The sequence below is a fragment of the Hippocampus comes genome, unplaced genomic scaffold (assembly GCF_001891065.2).
Source record: "Hippocampus comes isolate QL1 unplaced genomic scaffold, H_comes_QL1_v1.1 scaffold2, whole genome shotgun sequence".
In the NCBI taxonomy this organism is placed as follows: Eukaryota; Metazoa; Chordata; class Actinopteri; order Syngnathiformes; family Syngnathidae; genus Hippocampus; species Hippocampus comes.
Window position 1 is genome coordinate 1,663,989 of NW_017805139.1, and position 25,230 is coordinate 1,689,218.

Below are 25,230 nucleotides of genomic sequence, written 5' to 3' on the forward strand. Positions count from 1 at the left end.
TATTAGATATGGTAATGGTGTAGGTGAAACAATAAACATCTATTCAAATATGATCCACACAAATTAGCTTGGCTGTTATACATTCTTTGCAACAATTTGATCAGACTCTCTCAAGATGAGAGGCGAAGGCCGTCAAAACTAAATATCACCTCGAGGAGAACTCGACTTTTATATTTCACGTCGGCTCCAAGGCCACAATTGTCACCCTCAAGGTGGCACTGAAGGAAAACTTCAAAATTCGAAGTCCTGTTTTATTTTCACGTGATGATTTGTCCAATCATGATGAGATGCCCGCCAATGGATCATTTCTATGACTGTAAATGTTATTAAGATAAGATAAGATAAGATAAGATAACCATTATTTGTCCCCCATTGGGGAAATTTGCAGTCTACAGCAGCAAAATTGTGTGTGTGTGTGTTTAGGGGTAGAGAATAAAAACAAAATTAGGGGCCCAGTGTTCCCCCTTAGTCTCAGAAGCTGTGGGTTTGGCTCAAGTCTGACTCCTACTGGCAGTTGTTTCAATCCTACTCGTCACGTGAGGCCCGCATTAATTTTTCAGCAGGATAAGATGAGTCAGTGGGCCGAACAGGGAGGACTCTGGGGAATGCAGAAGATGCTTTATAGGATGCAGTCTTAGCAGACTGTGTAGGGGGATGTGTAGGGGGAAGGGGCTTTATTGCTGACTCACAAGTAAAGCTGCCTGTGTGAACATTCGAAACATATCCGCCCTCCCCAAACAAATCATTTTTTTCTACTTAGGTAACATCTATTCATAAATCAGCTACAGTTAAAAAAAAGTGAACCATATTACATCCAGATATCTATAGATTCAGAAGAAACATTGTTTGGTCACAGAAATTCACAAACGCAGAGCTGGCTTGCCCATTGGGCAACATAGTCAAATGCTAAGAGCATCATGACCTCCAGGGGCCGCCACAAAATCAGGGGAAAAAATATACTGTAATAGGGCCTCCAGGGGAAGTCAAATCGTTTTCCTTTTGAGAGCAGCTTTCGTTAACCTCGGTGGAAAACGACATCTGGTCAAGGAGAAATCTCAATAAGTGTTTCCTTTAGAATATAGGAAACGACAGCACTGATAAAAAATGAGTTTGAGTCCACGTTTTCAAACTGATCCCCATAACGAGATGGCGACTATTGTTGATGAAGTCTGGAGCATGAAAAGGATTTTTTTTCCCCCAACGATTGACAACGTGTGTGCTTGCTGTATTTATTTCAGTCAGGTTGCCGCCACTTTTGAAGTGAATTCAAAGAATTCAAACAACCTTTCGTCCATGCATACATGGACGAAAGGTTGTTTGAATTCTTGGATCATCTCAGTCAGACAGGAGAGAAAAGAAAAGCTGCTTGCTTTAAACTTGAAGGTTAAGACTTGAAACTTATTTGCGACTTGCATATTGTGACGCACCTCCAATTCAGTTAATTCACATGAGTTTATTCAGGTAAACAAGCATCTACAACTGCACACACAAATCATCGCCGGGGTATCCCAAATTATATCGGACAACAAGTGAAAAGTGATGTTCAAATAAACCACTCCAGGAAACGAAAGCTAATGAAACAAATGGCTCATTGCAACTTTCGCTGTCTTACAGGAAGTCACGCCCATAATTGCTTCTACATCAGAGCCCCCAAGAACAAAGTGGATATGTAATATCATGATGAGGCTATTACACTTATTTATTTATTTATTGTTATTTTTTACATGGTTTTAGCCATAAGGGTCTTAACCACAATGAGTTTGACAACAGTGCTTCACACGTTATGGTTTACATCAGGGGCGTCAAACTCATTTTTGTGCGGGCCACAATGAAGTTACGCTTTGCCTTGGGAAACCATACAAATGTTTAATCACCTCCACATATTAAATACGCAGCGCACAACAAATTGATGAATAACTAGTTTTAAAATCAGAAGTCAAGAATAATAACTGTTATTGTGGATTACATATGACAATTTGAAATTTTGGTTCAGACTTCAGCAAGCATCATGGAACTTGACATGCTTGATTTGCTTTTGCGGGCCACATAACATGATGTGGCGGGCCAGATCTGGCCCCCGGGCCTTGACTTTGACACCTGTGGTTTACATGTTTTATTCAAAGCACAGGTGTAAAACTCCAGTCAGCAAGCTCTGGAAGAGTCTGACAAAAATCAAATCGGGTGTTTTGGAGGAGGGAAACATCTAAAAGATGTGGAATACCGGAGTTGACACCTGTGTTTTACGGTTTCTTATCGGTCTAGTTTTAAAAGAATAATTGAAGAATACACAGCCAATTAACAATGCAACCATTTAAAAAATCATATGTAGTACATTTAATTATGAATGAACAAAAAAGGCAACAATTGGGCAGTGAAAGAACAGCAATGTAGATAACATCCTGTGGCTGTAAATCAGGAAAACGGTTCACGGAGAATGTCAGGCTTGACCCCTGTCAACCTTAACATTTTAATCTGGAGGATGTCAGATGAGATAGACCGCGTCTCGGCGTTTCCATCCACGCTGCTTAAGTCTGAGCATGTGCCATTGATTTTTCATCCAATACGTGTGTCATGCGTCTTGAAACATGAGGGAAGGAGGGGTGGTGGGGGGCATATCTGCTTGTGTGATCACATTCTTAATGCTTCCTTAATGAAGGGTTTATTGGCGATAAACCAAGAAGGGGGGGGGCAGTGCTGACAGGACAATAGCCCGCTTTGCGAGGCCTCCTGGGAATGTCAATGTCTCCTGGGAGTTGTGGGTGTGCAATGGATTCATCTCAATCCCGCTTTAATTTTTTGCCCTGCTTTCGTATTGTGGCTGTAGTTGCCATGGCAGCAGCTGGTTTTCATCGCTAAGGCTCCTTGCCTGTGAAGGATGTCTTGAATCCGAGACAGCGGCCCTTTCTGCAACAGCTGTTCGCGTGCATCAAGGCTGTATGCTTTTTTTATTGACAAGTCGTGCACGTTACGTGTTTTGTGTGCGGATGAAGCTTTGTGCGTCACTGCTCCTGTGCGCATGCATGCTCATATATGGATTAGTCTGTCATGGGGGAGCTCAGCTGGTGGCACGAGGTGCTCTTTCATTTGGTTTAATGAGATTTTGACAAAGCTACTGAGAGATCATTTGACTTTCATGGCAACAACTTCATATGCAAGGCAAGCTTGTAAATATTAGATTAGCGCGCGCGTGTGTGTGTGTGTGTGTGTGTGTGTGTGTGTGTGTGTGTGTGTGTGTGTGTGTGTGTTATTTTTATTTAATTGCTAATCCGTAAACATTGTGGCAAAAATACATTCCCTGTGTGGCTTTTTTTTTTTTTTGGCGCAGATGCTGAATGAGCGTCACGTGATGGTGCGTGTGGGTGGAGGCTGGGAGACTTTTTTGAGCTACCTCCAGAAGCACGACCCCTGCAGAGGAAGACCAGCGAGCAGAACTGAAATCCGGGGCTGTCGGGACAAAGTCAAGCCTCTCAATTCGAACATGTCACCTGACAGCTACATGGTGGTCAACGCCCATTGCCGTGGAAAGAAATAGACTGTTCCACAGCTCATTCCTGCCTTTTTTGCTACACCCTTTACTTTCCAATCGAATTGTGCGAGTGCAGTTTTGTGTATGTAATACATTTTTAAATAGGAAAGGTGTCCTATTTAGGGTACTTACCTGCCATTCTCTCACACAACATACGGATGTAATCGATTAGTTTGATCAATAGATCATTGTTAACGTTATTGCAGGCTTACATTACATTGGTTTAGTCACATTTACAGTGTTTCGATTTTGTGTTTATAATGTACAGGTACGTGTTGATTGTGTAGCCAGGCTTCACAATGGTAAATTTAAGTAAGCTTTACTTCATCGCATTTGGATTTTGAGTAACGTCGTGTCCAAAGGAAGTGATGCCCATCTCACAGGGGCGACATTTGGATTGAATAATACTGTATGTCAACAAATGTTCTATTATGTTATATTTCTTGTACTTCAACTTCATTTGTGCCGTTTGCTTTGGTCATCGTGTACATTGGCAATCATGCTAAAAAAAAAATCCAAAACACATTAGCAGTTTCTCCCTCTAGATGGCACCATGTGCTCAGTGACAAAATGCCAACGTGGTGTTCTGGAGGACTGGCTGCACCCTCTTACATAAAAAGAACAAAATAAACATACACCTTCCCTTCATCAAAAAGATTTCTGAAATCTTGCAGCAAACCAAACAATGGAAAGCACAAAGCTAGTAATTACATCTTTTATTTCAGTAAAATAAATAAGGAAAATTGACAGCTGAATATTGAAATGAACCGCAATGATATCATGCATGTCTGTTATGTCTTTTCAGTCACCACAAAGCACCTGCAGGGAAATACACTGGTACAAATGTAAAAAATAATAGCCGCGCCGCTTTAAATAGCAGCTTTTCTGCTGAACACAGGAAGTTGAATGTTGAGAGGATATGTATTCGATTCTGAATCATTAATCAAACTTGGCCTCCTTTTCCCTTGTATGAAAAAAAGATAACTGATAATCATGTTAAAATTACAAATTGTGCTGTCATTTTAGATGCATCGAATGCAACAATCTCACACAGGGGACAAAAATTGTGCTCTTCATCTAATATGGAGTTGTAGCACATCTGATCAAAAAAGAAGGGGTCGGATCATTACCACAAAATAAATAAATAAATAAATAACGTGTAATATTGCTTCCGTTATGTCAACATATTCACATTATTATTTAGTCCTTATCGTAACACTTACGGACTTTGGGTGGTGATCTTTATAAAAGGAAAAAAAACGAAAAGTGTTCTTTAAGTCAGGTGACTCATGAATGGTGTAGCACAATAAATGTTTATGGTTTATTCCAAACAATCACTCCCTTTTTAATGCGATCCTATTTTCACGATACGTAAATGGTTGAACGGACTTTTCATAAATACACAACGTGGTATAAATCCCAGAATGTTTGTAAAAGACACGTCATACTGTGCATCACATGCTGTATCCTTTTGGATGCCATATGTGACCTTGCAAACATTTGACTTGGTAACTTTGTCTGCTTTGACTTGGAACAGACCCCGCAATGTGCAAAGATTTGACAAGACACTGAAGAAACACTTTTCAATCATGCTTCAGTTAACGTCAAACCTCTTGTAGTGGGTTTGGTAACGTGAAAAAGGACTTGAACGTCACATACAGTGTTGTCAACACGCATCATAACACCTTTTTTTCTTTTTTTCCCCAAGAAAGTTAACTGACATAGATGATAACATCTCAAGTGACTCATCTCACTAAACTTTAAAACTTGACTGTTTTGGTGACCAGGATCTTTTTTTTTAATGCCAACCCCACACAAAATAAGCTACTGAGAATCCTTCCAACTCAAGTAAACAGCCTGTTCTGCTATTCAATCCTGTCAGTGGCCCGATGTTGCTGTGTGATAGAAATTGTTTTGTACAAGAAAACATTTCATAAAATAATACTTAGTTGCGTGTGTTTTACATGAAAACAACTTTCCCCAAATGTTCGGCCCAGATTAGTTTTGGTTTGGTCACTCTTTGTCAAGTAGGCACATATTTTCATCTGTCTGTATCGTTATGTACAAGTCTTATCAACTTTAAATGGACTGCCACTCGGGTTTACGCCACAGCTGCCCAAAATTAACAGAACTTATGTACTTTTTTAATGTTTATGCTGTAATGGTTAATAATACACCACCACGTGGAAGCCATTTAACCAGTATGGGTTTTTTTTAAAGCAGAAATACAAATCTTTTGTCATCAAGTAATTTAAAGTTTGTAAGAAACGAGAAAGTAGTACAGTACTTTTTTTTTTTTTTAACCAAGGCTTCAAATTATTTCAAAATAATTTAGATGTACTTGCATTCCTCAATAGAGAAACAAGTTATTTTTTTTTTGTTGTGGTTTGGTGATATGCTTGATTGATTTTTGACTTAAGCGAGTTGGTTCACGTTCGGATATAAAAAGCTGAATTCAGTTTGAAATTTCTGTTAAACGGCTCAATGAGCTCACTGAACATGATGATGATGATGATGATAATGATGATGACGATGATGAGTCCCCTTCGCGTGGTGGGATGCTTCCGAGTGGCGCGAGGGGGGAACGCCGGGGCTCTTGGGCCCCAGACGTGGCTAAATGCCCACCGGCCGGCGCGGAAGGAGGTGGGGTCTCACCGGAAGGTGAGGCATCCAGCGCTTGCCCCACCAGAACGGAGGGGAGTGGGAGTAGCCGCCCCACAACCCTCCTTAAACAATAATAGGACGAGGGCCCTTCCGGGGCCCACACTGGGTGTGAACCTCGCTCGGCACCTGCAAGAGTCGTACCGGGTGTGGGACCCGGGAGGGGGGTCAAGTCCCTGTCGGGGGCGATTGCCCAGGAGGAGGAGGAGGAGGATGATAAGCCCCCCAAAAATGCTTCATGGTGTTGGTTGATTTCTGAGATGAATCCTCGGCGGTGGCAGTGGAATGCATTTGTTGAACACCGTAGATGACAATGAGATTGGTCTTTTGATAATTTTGGGGAGGTTGCAGCCCTGCATCTAATCAAAGTGATGCCATTTTATTCAAACAACTGAATTATAGTTGAATGAAGTGGTGGAACAACTCCTTAGATGTGCAGCAACACATTGAAAAAGGTGGATTTTAGTGTAAAAAAAATGCCGCTTGTTCCATTTCACCATTTCAGCTGCAAAGGACCATGTTGAGTCGTCTTTTTTTTTTTGTGGCAACACTAAAACTTTGCAGCACTTGTTTTCCCTTTTCCCTCAAACAAGTACTTTAAATTGTGAGTGTAAACAACGCAGCGCCTGAATTTCACTCGGCAGTCGGCTTTCTTATATGTCTCTTGTCGCCTTACAATTAAGCTCTCAGCAAACAACCGGCTCTGTCAAGAGCAGTAAGAGCGCAGCAGCCCGAAGTCCCAGCTCAGCAGTTATGCATTTCAGTTCCTCACCCCCGAAAACCTCAAAATGCCATCATCTTGCTAAATCCTATAATGGATTCATCCCTGCAGCACAAATCTTGAAAACAATCCCGCTGAGCCCGCACTTCCGTACTGTCAGGCATCATTGTTTCAACACACACAGATATAAACAACCTTATTGAAAATCTACTTGACATAAACATTGTATCTTAGTCTACATAGAGATGCAATTGCGCACATACACGTACACAAATCTTTTTAAGAGGTGATCAAAATGGTTTGCTTTTGGATGCAAATTTAGTCGGGTGTATTTATTTATTTATTTTTTGTTGCTCCCCACACCACTTGATTCACCCAGTAGAGAACGCAGACATCTGACAGGGTCTACGGTCCAACGTTTGATATCATTGTGCTACACGAACGATCAGCAATAGGCATTCATTGACAGATCTTTTTTTCTCCCCTCCCCCCCGCCACCCCATCGCAAATGATAACAGCGCACTTCACTCAACTGAAAAGAGCAAGGCTGACGGGATGTTTCTGGCCTCATTTGATGTGATTTGCTCTGTTTGGATGATTTCTCCCATGATTCATCAGCAGAAAATGAGTGTGTGGAAAAGCTGGTGTCTGTCTGCATGGGCCCGTGTGCGCCCGTAGGAGTGTGTGTACGTGTAGCAAATGGATTTAGGAGAGCACCATTGTAAAACAGTCACCTTCAGATTGCCATAAAGTCAGCAAGTCCAAAGAGACAACATCAAAAAAACCTTGTGCTATGATCGCCAAAGACGTTAGGTTGCACTCTGGGTGTCCCTGTGGAGGTCCTTGTTTTTCAAGTCTGTGGGTTCGTTGTTCCAGAAAGTGTGCAATCACAACTCAGGCACAATGAACACTGAGAGGGATGGCGATGTTGAGTGCGCGGTGAGACGGTGATGAGACAAAAACGGTTGTAGATGCTCACATCCACGTTTTGAAGAGTGTAGTTCGTGCGCTCGGCGGTGAGTCGCCCCGGCCTTGTCACACGGTTCCATTCTCGTGCCTCGGCTTATGGGTCGCCGTGCGGGCCGGCGTGCTGAGGGAGGGGGCCAAGGTGCAGAGGAACCCAGCCAGCAGAGTAAGGCCGAGGCCGCCCCAGGCACAAAACATGGACCAGCCATAGCCATGGCTAATGTCCTCCGGAAGGCCGTACATGTTGCGAGGGTAGCGGGATAACTCAAAGTTGATTCCAGCCACGCATGTGCACAAGGAGATGATGCAGCATGTTCCTGTGAAGACACACGCACTCAGTGTCCACACGGAGAAAGTACATTTTTCAACTTCTCCAATTTAGTGGGATCAGTGTCTATTGGACATTCATGGATGCTCAACGGTCTTATTTGATCCACAGTTGATGAAATGAAAAAAAAAATAGAATCTGCAGAAAGGTGAATTTAAATATACTACACTTACGAATTTCTTCAATACCAATAGAGCGCCACCAGGTGACTATCACTCTGCAAACATCTTTCATCGACCTCTCAGGCAGGCGTCTTCAGAGGCCGAGTATTTCATTTACTGATATTTGGGGTTTGATTGTAAGGCAGATCACTTTTATTTGTATGTGCATGATGATAGTAAGTAGGAATTTTATAACGTTACTGAGAGCATTTTGCATTATCGAGCACACGCGGTGTTCATGCAATGCACACTTCGGTTTGGAGTTTCTTGATCAAAGCTTTCAGTATCTGTCTCAGCCAATGTTTCTGCAAGACTTTTTTGTAAAGATGACTGTAAAGAATTTCTCTGTAAACTGACAGTAAACTTGACAGTTATTTTATAATGCGCCACTGATTGACACTGTTAAATTACAGGTTGCAATTCTTACCCAATCATTTTCCTGTCAATTTACATGTGGGGGCGTATATTTAACGGTATGTCTTTTTCTTCTTTTTTTCAACCAATATAGTTAGAGACTATCCTAACAGCAATCCCCGTAAATTTGCCGAAATTCATTACAGCCTTTCTTCCGTCTGAAATGTGTCTCCCCCCCACCGCCACCACCAAGTTGATTTTTTTCAAGGTGTCATTACTGCTCTTTATGGCTGTTGTTGCAACGGTTCTGAGATGAATGCGGTTAAACAAGATTAGTTTAAATTTGGGGTTCGCTACTATTTAACAAGAGTTTAAGAGTGATTGGTCACTTGTGTAAACAGTCTCATTCACAATTTATGTGGATACGCATGTTTGCACATGTATTTATTTCTCTCATTTTCTTCTCCCACAGCTTTGCACAGAGATCTTTTCACACTTTCTGTAAAGGTTCAGAAAAAAATTACACATTTACAAAGGATGTGTTGACTTTTCATACCCGGTTCACAACGACCAGCCACATCCTTATAGCCAGAGTATGAGGATCTCCAATAGAAATCCAGCAGCTGTTTTATAAAGGTAATACTGTTAAATTGCAACACTGTCCAACAGGTATTAATTTTGGTCGATGTCACTATAAAGTGACTTGGCGCGCTCATCTGAATCACCCAGTCATGAAAATGAAGAAGAATAACGTAACTCTTATTGTAAGTAGCCAAACACACATACTCATACAGTCTCTTCAAATGTGTTTCTTTCACTTCAAATTATTAGATTTTTTTGGGCAGGCGGGTATATACAGTGGAATCTCGGGTTATGAACGCCCTGTTTTAAATACAATTTGGGTGACGCACAAAATTTTCCGAGAAAGATGACCTCTATTTACGGATTATTTTCGATATACGTACAGTCTTGGACTGGTTAGCACGTCAGCCTCACAGAGCAGAGGTGCAGGGTTCGATTCCAGCTCCCGACCTCCCTGTGTGTAGTTTGCATGTTCTCCCTGTGCCTGCGTGGGTTTTTCTCCGGTTTCCTCCCACATTCCAAATACATTCGTGGCAGGTTAACAGAACACTCTAAATTGTCCCTAAGTGTGATTGGGAGCGTGGATGGTTGTTTGTCTATGTGTGCCCTGCGATTGGCACCACTTCAGGGTGTCCCCCCGCCTACTGCCATAAGACAGCTGGGATAGGCTCCGGCACTGCCCGCGACCCTCGTGAGGATAAGCAGATCAGAAAATGGATGGATGGATGGATGGATGAACAGTCTTGGACAAGGGGGTGGATCTGAAGTATTTTGTGTTTCTTCTTGTGCTGTGTAACCATCATTGACAACGTGCATAATGCATTGAGGTAAACTTGAAAACTAGTTGTGTCTCTCCACAGCTTAAGGCAAAATCGGAGACGTGTTAAATAGGTAGGTGGAAGTTCCACTTCCACATTCTTGATCATCCAATCAAAAATCTAATAGCAATTAAAGGACGTGCAGCCTCATAGAAATCCACAAATCATGAGTTTTTGTTTTTTTTTTTGTCAAAAAGAACAAAATACAATTTACGTTGTGTATGATACTTATGGAAATGTAGCATTTCTTTAATTAAAACAACAAGCTGTTCATGTCAGCCCCATGAACCTGTGCAGGATAAGCGGTGTTGAAAATGGGATGGATGGGATGGATGTTAGTGTCGGTGTTATCACACCATATAGCCGCATCCCCGCATGAAATTCCACCAACGTCCACGCCATTCAGCCAATCACAGATGTCAGAAATGGTCGCCTTGAATAAATGCGGCAGCAGGTCCCGTGTTGACAGACACGTTGAACTTTTGACAAACACGTAATTAAAGTGATGAACAGCCAGACTGGCTCCTAAGGGAAAGGAAGCTGCCTCAGGGAGCGTTATTGGAAGCGCTTTTCAAAACATGAGCAGAAAGATCCGTGCTCGTCTTCTTGCGCCTTATAACCAGACTGCGTCTGTGTTGTTGCTTCTCGCGTACTGTAACAAGGCTATGTATCTGTTGCTGTTTTGATTTTTATTAGACAGAGAAATAAAAAAGCACTTGCTGGTGACAGCATGAGCGAGGTAATCAACAATTTGAAAATTATCAAAAGAAAATTGTAGCGGATAAATCTGTTAAATGACAATGTGACATCTCACTTTATGATTTTTTTTTTCAACAGAAAAATACAAGTTTCCTTGAATTGGTATGCCAAAATCAATCAGTGAATTTGAAAAGAAACGAAGTAAGTATAATTTTGGGGCTGAAATGGATTAAGTGCATTTCCATTCATTACAATGGGAAATATTACCTTGATTTATGAAAGTTATAAATGCACTCACGGAAACAATTAAGGTCATAACTTGATGTTCCACCGTGCATGTGCATCTGCTAACTATGAGGGCTGGGTTTAACCCAGAAAAAAAAAGATTGTGTCGATTTTCCTTTTCGTTGCCCCATATCGATTCAGAAAATTATAAATTGATCTTTTTTAATACCAGTATATGGTTCAGGGTGTCCCCCGCCTACTGTCCGAAGACAGCTGGGATAGGCTGCAGCACGCCCCGAGATCAGAAAATGGATGGATGGGTGGAATATGCAGTATACTGCATCTAATTTAGTATAGAAAAGGTTACTTCTTTGATCCATACATCCATTTTCTGAACCGCTTTATCCTCACAAGGGTCGGGGGGTGTGCTGGAGCCTATCCCAGCTGTCTTCGGGCAGTAGGCGGGGGACACCCTTCACCGGTTGCCAGCCAATCGCAGGGCACACACAACCTAGGGACAATTTTGTGACTGTTCAATCAGCCTGCCACACATGTTTTTGGAATGTGGGAGGAAACCGGAGTACCCGGAGAAACTCCACACAGGAAGGCTAGAGTTGGAATCGAACCCGGTACCTCTGCACTGTGAGGTGGATGCGCTAACCACTAGACCACCGGGACGCCAGGTTACTTCTTGTGTACTTCAATAAACTACTTTTTGCGAGGGTTTGATTTAAAGTATTTATTGTTTTGATCAGGTCATGTTCAATAAAACATACATGATTAATCGATACCCAGACCTACAAACGGTGTGTGTAATAAGTGGGTAAATGGTACGGAGGGAGTCTATTTATTGTCCACAACAGGTTATTTGATAAAACATGTCATTATAACATGTCTATTGTCATTATAATATTTTGCATGTGTCCCCAAAGCTGCTTTCTGTCATGTCGTTATGGGGTAGCTGCCCCTTTAAGAAACCCTCACTGACATTACATTCAACTTTTTATCCTTTTTGAATAGTTGCTGAAAAAGTGGCTAATGCAGAGTAAATATCAACAATGAAGATTCATCATTTTCATGGTATTGGTTGTGTAGTTGGATGTTGTCAAGCTTAACACGTCCATTATGTCATCGAGAAACATCAGCTGACATTAAAACCTTTCAAAAAGTCAGAACGCATTTGTTAAAGCAGCTTGCTAACAAAATGATTTTACTCCACCATGTGTTCAACAAAATGCCAAGAATGGCCATCCTGTCATCATCCACCCATCAGCTCACTCACATATTTTGCTGTGTGCATGGACTCTACATCTACTTCATTCATTCATTCATTTTCCGATCCGCTTAATCCTCACAAGCCATCTTCGGGCAGTAGGCCGGTTGCCAGCCAATCACAGGGCACACAGAGACGAACAACCATGCATGGCCACACTCACACCTAGGGACAATTTAGAGTGTTCAGCCAGCCTCCCATGCATGTTTTTGGAATGTGGGAGGTAACCAGAGTACCCGGAGAAAACCCACGCGGACCCGGAGAGAACATGCAAACTCCACACAGGGAGACCGGAGCTGGATTTGAATCTGGTACCTCTGCACTGTGAGGTCGACGCGCTAATGATGCTAGCTAAGCTAAAAGCTATGTTGGACAGTCCCTCCCACCCCCTTCAGCCAGCCCTGACAGCACTCGGTAGCTCCTTCAGTCAGAGACTGTTACACCCGCGTTGCAAGACGGAGAGATACCGCCGCTCGTTCCTACCGACTGCTGTCAGGCTGCTGAATAAAAAATGAATAAATAAATGAATCATAGAATTATTTAAATGATATGACAACATATGTGAATAGTACTGTGACTATTGTATTATATTGCACTTAATTATTGACCTTATCCATGTTTGTATTTATATTGCACTTAATTGAACTGTGTTTCTTTTCTCTTCTTTCTACCCACAATCTTGCTGCTGAAGGCTGTAAATTTCCCCAGTGTGGGACAAATAAAGGATATCTAATCTAATCTAATCTAATCTAACCACTGGACCACCAGGCTGCTCTAGATCTACTTAATACACTGAATTTGAAGTTGATTTGAAAAATTCAGATTTGGGGGCTAAAATGCGGACGTCGCAAAGGCGCCTAATGGTGATATTGATGGGGCGGTTTTGCAGTGTATCATGTGAGAGCTGAGTGTAATATTTTGGTCATGTCAATTACGTCATCGGAAAGAGTCGAAAGCAGAAGGAACAGCTTTGAGTAAAATACAGTCCAGTTGTACACGACTACATATTACAATCATAAAAAAGAACATCTGGGTAGATACATTTCTCTGACGGTGTCAATTAAATGTGAACATTAGCATCTGAGAAAAAGCAGCTTGTTTTAAACAGCACCCGTATTGGATGTCACGACACCGAGCAAGTGGCCAGAATGTTGTGGCTGGTCGATGTGTTTGTGTCCCGGTAATTGTGCGCAAATGTTTCCACACAGTACCTCCCATGAGAAAGAGTAGCCCAGCTACATATTGCATGAGGTCATGCTGTTGGCAGCAACCCAGCACTCCAATTATCCAGCCAAAAAGTATTATGGCGACGGCCATACCAACAAAGCCGGCTGTCATTCTTCTTAGATCTGCAAGAAGAGATGACAAGGTTACAGAATGATTCATGTGAACAACAGCTATCACTGCAATTACTATTACATCATGTAACACTTTTGCTCCAGACCAATACAGAGTGTGTAACTTAAAATGTTTTTTTTTCCCCCTCCTCAAAACAACAAATGGAAATTAACTTTTCCTTTTTTTTGGGGGGGGGGGTGACAATAAACACACAATAAAAACATTCCACAGTATATGCTATGTAAATACATTATTTTCATAGGACAGTGGTTAAACATTATATTATTTTAGATTTGTATCCACCCATTCTGAGCACCCATCCTCCTCATTCGGGTCGCGGGTGAGCAAGTGCCCAACCCAGCAGACTCCAGGCGTTATTCAGGATGCAGCGGTGCCTTGATATCTGAACATCTTTTTCAAGATGCATTTTAATTTTGGGCTTTCGATTCAGCATGAGACTTGGCAATGTTTTGGCGTTGTGTTGTTTTACAGTTTTTTATGTTAATATATGTTTTAACTGTCTTTGGTTGTCTATGTCTGATTTTTACTTTCTGTACAGCACATTGTATGCAACTGTGGTTCCAGACACCATCAATTCACATTGGTTTATTTGCTATGGAAGGACCTTTGGTGGCAGTGATGCGCCATTAAGCATGGTTTTTTGCCAACAGACATAAGAATGGTCGAAGTACACTGCATTCGTTGCTATTTTGTGCTATGTTTGCAGCTTATGTGAAGAGCAAATCTTGTCACTGTGTAGCAGTGACGGCCACACAAGCCCAAGAAGATCCGTTTTAACTGGGCTGACAGTGGGGTTTTTTTGTTTGTTTTGTTTAGGGTTTTGGGGGGGATTAATTGTATTCCGATTTAATTTGATCACAAAGAATGATTGGAATTATGAGTGTTTTGAGCGTGGTCACAGAACAGATTCAAATGTGGAAGTGGCACCAATTTAGTTTCAGGAAAAGCATACAAAGCAGAAGTACTGCTTGGATGTTGCTAGCTTAACCCCGCTTTGTTTAATATGGCTTGTTAAGTGAAAGTGTCTTAACCTATGTGGTGTACACAGATATATTGACCTATTTGATGTATTTTTATAAGGAAAGCCACATAAACACGTCCATACCCAAATCGCCATCGTCCACAATGGTATGCCAATGTTTTAAGACGAGAACAGTGAAGTGAATGAGAAAAACTGGAGAAGAACAAGGAAAGACAAACACTGGTCCTGTCTCTTTATTGGGAATCATTGTGAGTTGGCCTCAAGTGATGTGAAGACAATTCATTTAGCTGAATGGGTGAATAAGTAGCAGAAGTTCCCTGCTCGTATTTTCTTTTTTGGGATCAAGAAATGCTAGTGTTAAGTTATTTATCACTCAGAATTTAAAAAGGACAAAGAAACAATGGTATTTTGTTTGATTGATGGGAATCTAATGTGTGTGAACGTGTGTGAATGTTTGGGCTGGATCCAGAAGGGCTCAATTTGTTTCACAATTCACTTTGATGTTTGATTCGGTTAAGGATTTCACGCAGAAGGAAGGCTGTTCTTGTTCTAACTTGGTGCATTAGTAAAATATGAACATTTACATTCAGAATTGAGCCCAAATCAATTGCATTAATCATGTATGGTTTATTGAACATGACCTGATCAAAACAATACAGACGCTCCCCGACTTACGGACATTCGAGTTACGAACAACGGTACATACGAACATTTTTGCGGGTACAGGTATGTCGAAAAATGTTCGGACAGAGATGCTGTAAGTTAGATTTTGTATTGCGCGCCTTTTTCCGAGAACTGTAGTGCTTCTTTCCGCCGCTAATACCGACGTGAGGCGCTGTGAGAGGAGGAGGAAACGCCTGTCCCCATGAAGAAATTCGAGACGGAACTCTTGGCCGAGGGGTTTTCGCTCATTAGATAAAGCCATCGCACTCTTCGAGCAGCAAGACCCAAATATTGAACGTTGCACAAAGGTTGCAAATCAAATGAATGATGCCATACAGTGCTACTGCATCATTTATGATGAGAAAAAGAAGAAAACTGTGCAATCATCCTTAAGCCTTCGAGAACATCTTCCAAAAGTAAGTTAAACTTCATTTTATTATACTTATATGAACCTTAAACATACTTATATAAGCCTTAAACATACATTCCATACAAAATATAGCACTGAAGCAACTTACGAACGAATTCACCTTTCGAACGATCCTTCGGAATGTATCTCGTTCGTAAGCTGGGGAGCGTCTGTACTGTAAATCAGTGGTCACCAAACCACGGCCTGCGGGCCGGATCCGGCCCACCTCCACATTTGGTCCGGCCCCCATGAACAATACCGGAGAGTATTTTGATTTAGTTTTCATCTGTGTGTATTTGTATTTTATCATAAAGGCTTTTGCAATAAAGTATTCCTTAGTCCTGAAATATTTCCATTATTAACTATTAGGTAGTTTTCATAACTATTTCATGAACACATATAACGTGACATTTGTTCCATCCTTCTGCGGTCTGTGCCGTTATCTGGCAACCGCAGAAAAAAATCCTAAATCCGCCCCTCTCAAAGAGAATGTAATCATGGCTAAAAGGTTAGGTAGGTAAGAAAAAAAATGATTCAGAATACAGGGAATTTAACCCAATGTGGAGAAACGATTTTATTTATTTATTTATTTAATTTTTTTCAATGCAAAAAAAAAGGCTGGCTGTCTCATCTGTCAGGAGGCGGTGGCGAGATTCAAAGAATATAATCTGCGGAGACATTATGAATCCCATCACAACGACAAGTATGATATTTTGCATGGCCAAATGCGAGCAGACAAACTGTCAATGCTAAAAAGAGGAATGTTAGCTCAGCAAAATACATTTGTACGCCAACTTCAGCTGGAACAGCCATCTTCACAGGCTAGCTTTCGGTTTGCTCAACTGATAGTAAGCAGCGGTAAACCTTTCACTGATGGAGAGTTTGTCAAGAAATGCACGAATGCTGTCGCGGAGGAGGTGTGTCCCGAGAAGAAAGACGTCTTTCATACCGTGAGTCTATCAGTGAGTACAATCGCCAGACGTATCAAAGAAATTGCGGGTAATGTGTATGCCCAGCTGCAGCAGAAGACGAAAGAATTTGAATTATTTTCATTAACACTGGATGAGATCAAGGACGTGCAGGACACAGTGCAACTGCAAATTTTTATTCGTGTAGTTAGCGCAAACTTTGAGATGTGCGAGGAGCTGGCAGCCCTCCAAAGTCTCAAAGTGACAGGGGAATATGTTTTCGGCAAAGTGCACCAAACTATGGAAGGGTTAGACCTGGGCTGGTCAAAGCTGGCCAGCAACACAACTGACGGGGCTGCGAGTATGGTGGGCGCGTCTCGGGGGTCTAATAGGACACATGAACTGGGAGGTGGAAGAACGGAATTTCAAATTCACTGCCTAATTCACCAGCAAGCACTGTGCTGCAAAGTATTGACTTGGGATTCTGTCATGAAGGTTGTATAGTCATCCATAAACTTCATCAGAGCAAAGTTGATTTTTATTTATTTCATAAATGGTGTAATTTATTCCCTGGCTTTTTTTCTGTGAAGAACCTGGTTAGGGTTATTTCGTTATTATTTATTTCATTCATAGTGTTATTATTTATTTCCTGACTTTTGTTCTGTGAAAAAATCCAGAAAAAGTGGTTTGATTTTGTGTGGGTTTCTGGAAAACTTTTTTTTTTTTTATGTTTAGGTATTCTTGCAGTCACCCTTTTTCTGTTACAAACTGACCCTGGCCCCCCATCAGAGAAGCGAAAAGTGATGTGGCCCTCACAGGAAAAAGTTTGTGGACCACTGCTGTAAATAATTTAAATTAAGTCCAACCACAGGACAGGCTGTGTAAATAAAAAGAAAAAAAAAACACACCGTAATCTCATGACATTCACTTTCCTGTGATAGTCACTTTTGGCTTCAAGCTGGTTGGCACCGATCTCTGTGCGTCCGCCATGTTGTTATGATAGGCTACTCTCGCATGGTGACAAGATTTTAAATGATGTGAGAAGTCACATGCATTTATGGGATAAAGACGTAATAAAAGGACTGATTTATGGTTTTATGAGTCAATATTGGGCTCTGAAAAGGAAAATTGATTGGATTTGATTCAACGATTTTTTTTTTTCAAACCCAGCCCTAGTAAATGTGTTTTTGCACTGTTGTAATCAAGCCACACATGCACGCACATATGCAATTGTTCATAGGGTAATTGCCCCCCCCATGCATTTCATGTGGCCCCCTAAAGACCGAGGCCTAATGATGGGTTTGAACAAGCCAGTCGTTGCTCAAGTACCCATCAGTATCAGCAACCACCGGCCATAGCATAACACCCACAGCAACCCCCCCACCCGCCATCAAAAAAAAAAAACAAACAAAAAAAAAAAACAAGAATTCACGGGGGGTCATCTGACTTTTCTGCTTAGGGAACCCAAAAGGGTAGCAGCGACCCTGGCACAGAATGAAACACATATATTGTTCAAATCAAAACATGCCTGAAAATGTATCACGTTCAAGTTCTTGTCACTTTTGATGGTGAGGGAGTGGTCCAATCCCCCCCTACCCCCTCCAAAAAAAATAAATACTGGATTTTCCTTCAATTAAAGCTGCCCAAACAGCAAATACCATTTCATGCTTGAGATGGTTCAGTGGAGTGGCAGACATTTTTTTAACATCTATCCCATTTTCACAAAACACCAGCATTATGGCCACAGACATAAAAAACATGGCTGGCCAAAACAATTCAATTTTTTTCCCCTTTTGATTAGGAATAACATGGACAAAGACAGAAAATATCTCCTTAAGATCAGAGAAACAACAGAATTCCGCTTCCCTTAAAAGAAAGCATGGGTCATCACATTCTGTATTATGTGCTCAAAGCCAAAAAGCAGAATGCTGGATGTCAAAAAAAAAGACAAAAGGAAAAACAAAAATGTAAGGGTCAACTCTTCATAAAAAATACAATACATTGTTACTCACGAAGTGCATGCCATTCATCCTGCCGTATGGTCTTCGAGATGTTGACGGGTAAATTTCGTGGAAGAATGGAGGACGTGTAGTGATACTTTACTGGAGTACATCTTTGAATTATTCCTGGTGACACAAAGAAAAAGTGAAACATTGCACATAAATATCTCCTGAATTCATCCAACTAAAAAGTTAAATTCTCTGACACCTTTTGCCAATGTTGTGTTACATAAATACAAAACTACAGACCAGTGGTTCTCAAAAAGGGATGGTTACCTTTCACATTTGAACCGCTTTGGTTCAGATTCTTGGTAGCTGGGAATCGAAACTGGTACTCAACTGCACCCATTTTTAGTACTTTTCTTCTTTTATGTGTGGTAGTAAATGTTAATGTATTAATCCATGGGGTGGCCAACCCGCGGCTTGCGAGCCGCATGCGGCTCTTTGGCTGGTTCAATGCGGCTCCCGGGCTCTCACATGACAAGCGTCGAAAACGCCTCGTCAGTGGTGATGCCATTCAAACAAGGCACTAACTTCACAGAACGTATTCCGTCAGCCTATCATCAATCCCGTTATTTGATTGACACAGAGGGCAACCAATCAGATGACTGCATCACCGCTCATTCGCAAACAATGGCGCTAAGCGCTAGGCTCGTCAGCCTATCATTGCACCATTACTTGATTGACATAGAGGGCAACCAATCAGATGACTGCATCACCGCTCATGCGCAAACAACGGCGCTAAGCGCTAAGCTAGTCAGCGAATTACCTCTGATTTTAAGGCAGGGGTGTCCAGTACGTCGATCAGAATCGACCAGGAGCCAGCGAACTGGTCCCAAGTCGACCGCAACGGGTGGGAGGAGGAAATGGGTGGGGGAAAAAAAGATTTGTTTGTTTGTATATTTAGCTTTCATTCATTTTCGGCCGTTCCGACTGTTGCTCATTGTGGTGTTCGTGCATATGTGCACGAGTGAACTGGTGGGCACCCGCGTGAGTCCGTGCGTGCGAGTGCGCGTGTGTGTGCGTGTGTGTGCATGCTTGCACGTGCGCGATCGGGTCGTTCGTGAGAAGATGGTCACTTTAAAAGTCGATCTTTGGCCAAAAAAGTGTGTGTGTGTGTGTTTGTATGTGTGTGTGTGTGTGTGTGTGTGTGTGTGTGTGCGCGCGCACGCGTGCGCGACGAAGGGTATGATGTGGCTCTTTGCAGTAACACAGTAAAAAAATTGGCTCTTTGTCTCTGACTGGTTGGCCACCCCTGTATTAATCAATACAAAAAAAAAAAATTCTATTTGACAATTCTGTTTCATCCCATAAGATTTGCCAAGTAATAAAACAAAATTGGGATTTTAAAACAGATCAGCCAAACTGAGGGGAGTAAAAATAAAGGTGTAATATTAAATAAAGTATGCCGATAAACAATCTATCCATTCATCCATTTTCTTATCCTCACGAGGATCTGGGCGTGCCGGAGCTTTTCCCAGGTGTCTTTGGGCAGTAGGCGGGGGACACCATGATCTTGTTGCCCGCCAATCGCAGGGCACACACACACACACACACACACACACACACACACACACACACACACACACACACACACACACACACACACACTTCGGGACAACTTAGAGTGATCCATTAACCGGCCACGCATGTTTTTGGAATGTGGGAGGAAACCGGAGTACCCAGAGAAAACCCACGCAGGCACAGGGATAACATGCAAACTCCACAAATGAAATAATAAATATTTATAAATAAATACTCTGAAACACAATGTAGGTGTACTCCAACAGTGGTCAAGCCGTGCACCTTCCAGCATTATTCGATTTGGTGGGGGGGAAGACGGACCTCTCGGTGTCGGCGCTGGGTGAAATGGGAGAACGGCGCCGGCGCCTCCCTCTTTTTGCTAGCTGTGGCCATGACCCACCAGTTGAAAATCACTGCTATTGAACATACTGTAGCTTATACCTGATTCCATAGCTCATAAGGCCTGCATTTTTTTTTTTTTTACATTTCAGCAGGAATGATATTTTCAAAATGTTCATGGTTACAATCTTAACAGAAGAACATGTGATTATCCAAAAATAAAAAATCACCGTACTTGGTTGCTACTGAAGAGACACCATCTTCCAAAATATATATTTTTATATTTTCAATCTTATTGAGTGTTTAAGAAACACCAAACTGTCACAATGTCAGATTCTAAGGCTGAAATTAAGTACCATTTGCAATGAGCAAATTAGCACTATACGACACACACGTTTCTTTGACATCATATTCCACCCACAAACGACGTGCCTCATTTCTCCCCCTTTCAAATGTTACAGTTGTGTTTTTAATTATTTTCAGAAACAGTCAGAAATGTTACATAACGCATTGGCAGAGCAACGCTATGACCACAAAGCCTCTCAGAATCTTGTTCTTGCTAGAACTTCAATAATATTTGCGCTTGAGGGAAGACATGATGAAAGATCATGTCGCCCAATAATTATTAGTCATTTGGTCCGAAATACAGATTTCTGTATAATTCTGGGATTCGTTCAAGTAAAAATAACGGGTATAACAAAACATTACTCATTCATGCTATCTGGCCTTACTTTGTGAGCAAATAATGACACAAGAGCTTCGAGTCTGCATGCGTCATGCTAGTTCAAAAACCAGCTTGGCCATTGTATTGTTAAACTATGAATGTTTGCATGTGTCTTTGTATGCCATTGACTTTTGTACAAACATGCTGTAAGATGTGGTTTGGGAAATGGACTGGCAAAGTGTAATACTGGCATCCATTGGTGTTTACATTGTCATGTGCGTCAACACACTGGCCTTTGGTGAAACTATTTTTTTTTTGACATCTACTAATGCAGAAAGCTGTGTATGTAATAACATTGACTTTCCAACCAAATACATGCAACAACCCTCAGCAAAATCTTCTATGGATAGTTTTCGGGACTGCTAATGCATTGTTAAATGATGAAAAGATCGGTTGTTAAAATACAGCCAAGACAGCACTTTCAATCTCATTGATTAATTAGCTAACACGTTGTATAAAATCAGTGTGTGTTGATGATTTTACAATATGTATGCTATCGAAGGAGCAACATTTGTGAAACCGAATGGCTACTTCTCGGGTACTGATTAATGCGAAGGGCTAACAGTTTGATTGCTCACAATAATCAGGAAACAGATAAATATCAATATGTAACAATTTATTTCTGGAAATCTCGTTCGGTGTTTCCATTTTGGCGGCTCGGCGGTCAACTGGTTTGTGTGTCAGCCTCACAGTGCAGGGGTCTAGGGTTCAATTCCAGCTCTGGCCTTCCTGTGTGGAGTTTGAATGTTCTCCCCGTGCCTGTGTAGGTTTTCTCCCGGTACTCCGGTTTCCTCCCACATTCCAATAAACATGCATGGCAGGTGATTGGAACCCTCTAACTCATAGGTGTCAAACTCAGGTCCTGGAGGGCCGCTGTCCTGCATGTTTTCCAAGTCTCCCTGTTGCAACACACCTGATTCAAATGATCAGATCATCAGCAAGCTCTACGGAAGCCTGTCATTGAACCTGTTCATTTAAGTCAGGTGTGTTGTAACAGGGAGACTTGGAAAACAAGCAGGACAGCGGCCCTCCAGGACCTGAGTTTGACATCTATGCTCTAACTTGTCCCTCGGTGTGAGTGTGAGCGCAGATGGTTGTTGGTCTACGTGTGCCCTGTGATGGCTGGCAACCAGTTCAGGGTGTACCCCACCTATTGCCCGAAGAAAGCTGGGATAGGTTCCAGCATGCCCCACAACCCTTGTGAGGATAAGCGGATCAGAAAATGAGTGGATGGATGGATGGATGGATGGATGGATGGATGGATGGATGGATGGATGGATGGATGTTTCCACTTTCAAACAATCACTTCAACAGCAATCTTAAAAAAAAAAAAAAAAAAAAACTTGTCTCATCACTATTGAGCTATTTTTAGAACCAGCCAAAGGGCTAGTCATGTGGTCCCGCAGGCACCATGTGGATGACCTCTGTTATCGAGGCTAGCCTCAAAGGATTATGATGAATATGTGTTCAACATCCTATAAAAACAAATTTTTGAGACAAGGTGACAGATGACATGCAAATATGCCTGCATTAGTCTCTTCTAAAATGTGTAAACATGTGCGTAACTATCTCTGGTCAAGTTCAGTGTGAAGTCCTACTAGAATGGTTGCCATATGTTTTGTGGTGATGACTCTTAATTAAAAAAACAACTGGAGAAAGTTCACTTGGCATGTTACTGCATAATAATTGTTTTCAGGGTAGAGAGTAAAAACACATTGGTCTGTGCCATGTGAGCTCAAGGTTTGTTATTGTTTGTCTTCGCTTAAGCTCCTGAAAAAAGTGCAACTTTCTATGAAGCATATTTGGTTGTTGTTGTTGTTGTTTTTTTTTTTTTGTTGTTTTTTTTTTTAGCAGGGTCACAAATAAGATGATCAAAAACATTTTAGGCAAAGGAATGCATACTGGATGCTCTTAATGAGACATCCCCATTTAGGTTGATTGGCAACCAAGTCAAATGCGGTTTTCAAAAGAACCTGCCGAGCCACGCTGTGTTTGAGCTGTCAAGCTAAAGGTGTGAGTGTGCTCTTCTTGCCGAGCATCGTGGCCTGCTCCTGCCGGGACGCCGCTCGTGTTTACCTTTGTAAATAAGGTCTTCGGTTTCAAGGTCGAATCCCTCCCGATGACATTTCCTCCAAAGGCCCGACACCGTTGAATTGAACTGCCGACTGCAGTGGGACTCCATCGCGGAGGCTGCGGCCACAAAGTGTCGCTTGCCCCTGAAGAGAGGAGCAGCCTCCGGGCCGCCTCCCCTCCTCTTCGGAGGCATCTGGAGGGGGAGGTTGTGGTTCGAGATGTAGATGTAGCCTGGGTCGTTGCGCTTGTTGGCGTAGTTTTTACACCTCTCTCGGTGCCTCCTCGCGTCCGTCTCGTACCAGTAGTCGGTGCAAATTGCCATAGCGAGCAGCCCCATCGCGCAGAACGCCAGGAAGAGCCCTCCACTGGTTAATATTTTCATAGCGGCCATCTTCCCCACTCGACACAGACGGACGAGAAGCTTCCTCTGGTGGCCGTGGCGCTGCCGGTGCTGGTGCCTCTGCTGTCGCGTGAAGTCAAAGCCTCACGCGTTCCTGTCCTCTGAGCATGCTGACAAAAGGCCCGTGTTGTACGGACAGGATGCTGCGGTCTGTTGCTGTGCTCCCCGCTTGATGCAATGTTGTTGTCACCATCTGTTGTGGTACAGGAGGAGCGGATGGATGGCGACCAGCGCTGTGATGAGGAGGCTGGGCCACGGGATGTAGTACCGCACTCTCTCCACCAGGCTGTCGGAGATGGCGAGCAGACAGCAATCTGCGGACACGACAGAAAAGAACGTAGAAAGTCAGACTTGCTTGGTCAATTGCATATACTGTACAGGAAGCAATTGTTAGCTTTTCAATCATTAAAAAAAGTCTCTCTCTGCAGTGACCCAGAGAATAACAAAACGATTATATTAAGGCAATGTTACACAAATACTGTATGACCAAAACAATCAAAGTGTGCAAATATAAACTCACGAATTAAATGACAATTTTTTTCTAACCAATTATTCAAGTCAATGGTATTCAAGGTATTACTGATATTGTGACCACTCTTCTGAGAGGGTTCAGGCAGGGCACGCGTTTTAGTTTCAATTGCCCTTCATTATTTACTAACCGTGGGTACGCCTCAATTTGTGCGCAAAACATGCATACGCACGTTTGACCCAAAATGTGTGATTCGTCAATAACTTCGTTCTTGAATTTGTGCAAATTTAGAACAGCCTCTAAGCACTCCTACGCACAAAAATCACGTCTATTACACAGGCTGCACAATTGAAGTTTGAAACTAATCAAAAGTAATGAATTCAATGATACTAAATTCGTCCATTTTGTTAATGAGGTGATAATATCCGAAAGAAGCGTGAAGGTCATTTCACTTTCGCTTTCACCCTCTTGCCGTTCATGAGCGTGTATGTGCTTATTGTACTAACGACGCCGCCGCTGACTGTCTGTGGGTCTCCAGTTCACACGAAACGAGTGCCAGCTTGAGGCTGACTTGTGCACCCGGTAAAGTCAGCGAACCGTTCTCATTTCCTGAGTTCATTCAAGTTTGCGTATCGATCAAGTACACGGGCGCGCGACAAAACATTTCATGCGGTGGCTTGACTATGGCCGCATTTACATTTTCTGCCACTGCAGTTCCAACACTCATTTAATGCAATCTATCGACTATCGGTTTTTTTTTTGCTGTATTTATTACTTCGGATGCATTTTGACGTGCGCAGTGTTTGCTCATTGAATGGCTAACAATTTACTTAGTTTGCAATTTTGTGTAAGCTACAGCATTTTCCACTTTAAGTTAGGACTTAAGTATAAAATATTCACATTGTATGTATTGTCGAGTTCTGTGTTTAGCAAGCTTTCTGATGAGACGAATAGTTTGAAAATGGGATAAAGACAGAGAAAGGTCTGGAATGTAGGAGGCACCTCACGCAAATGTGTTCTTTTTTGTTTACTCAGGTGACAACCTGACAAAAAGGTGTACTGTAGA

General features: G+C 42.1%; 2 protein-coding genes across 5 annotated transcripts in view; one reads left to right on the forward strand and one right to left on the reverse strand.

The window, feature by feature from the left end:
- Positions 1-4,892, forward strand: part of gas2b (growth arrest-specific 2b) — a 32,444-nt gene extending 27,552 nt beyond the window's left edge. For all 4 annotated transcript variants that reach the window (XM_019867530.1, XM_019867529.1, XM_019867531.1 and 1 more), the window contains one exon: positions 3,326-4,892. In XM_019867530.1, the coding sequence (XP_019723089.1) occupies positions 3,326-3,532 (207 nt within the window). In that variant the 3' untranslated portion in view covers positions 3,533-4,892. The remainder of the gene's footprint in view (positions 1-3,325) is intronic.
- A 2,505-nt stretch (positions 4,893-7,397) lies between these two features.
- tmem276b (transmembrane protein 276b) lies at positions 7,398-24,069 on the reverse strand. Its single transcript, XM_019867532.1, has 4 exons — positions 23,299-24,069; positions 18,648-18,761; positions 13,526-13,663; positions 7,398-8,191 (listed from the first exon to the last, which is right to left on the reverse strand). The coding sequence occupies exons 1-4, from the start codon at positions 23,684-23,686 to the stop codon at positions 7,944-7,946; spliced, it is 888 nt and encodes a 295-aa protein (XP_019723091.1). The 5' UTR covers positions 23,687-24,069; the 3' UTR covers positions 7,398-7,943.
- Positions 24,070-25,230: the final 1,161 nt, after the last annotated feature.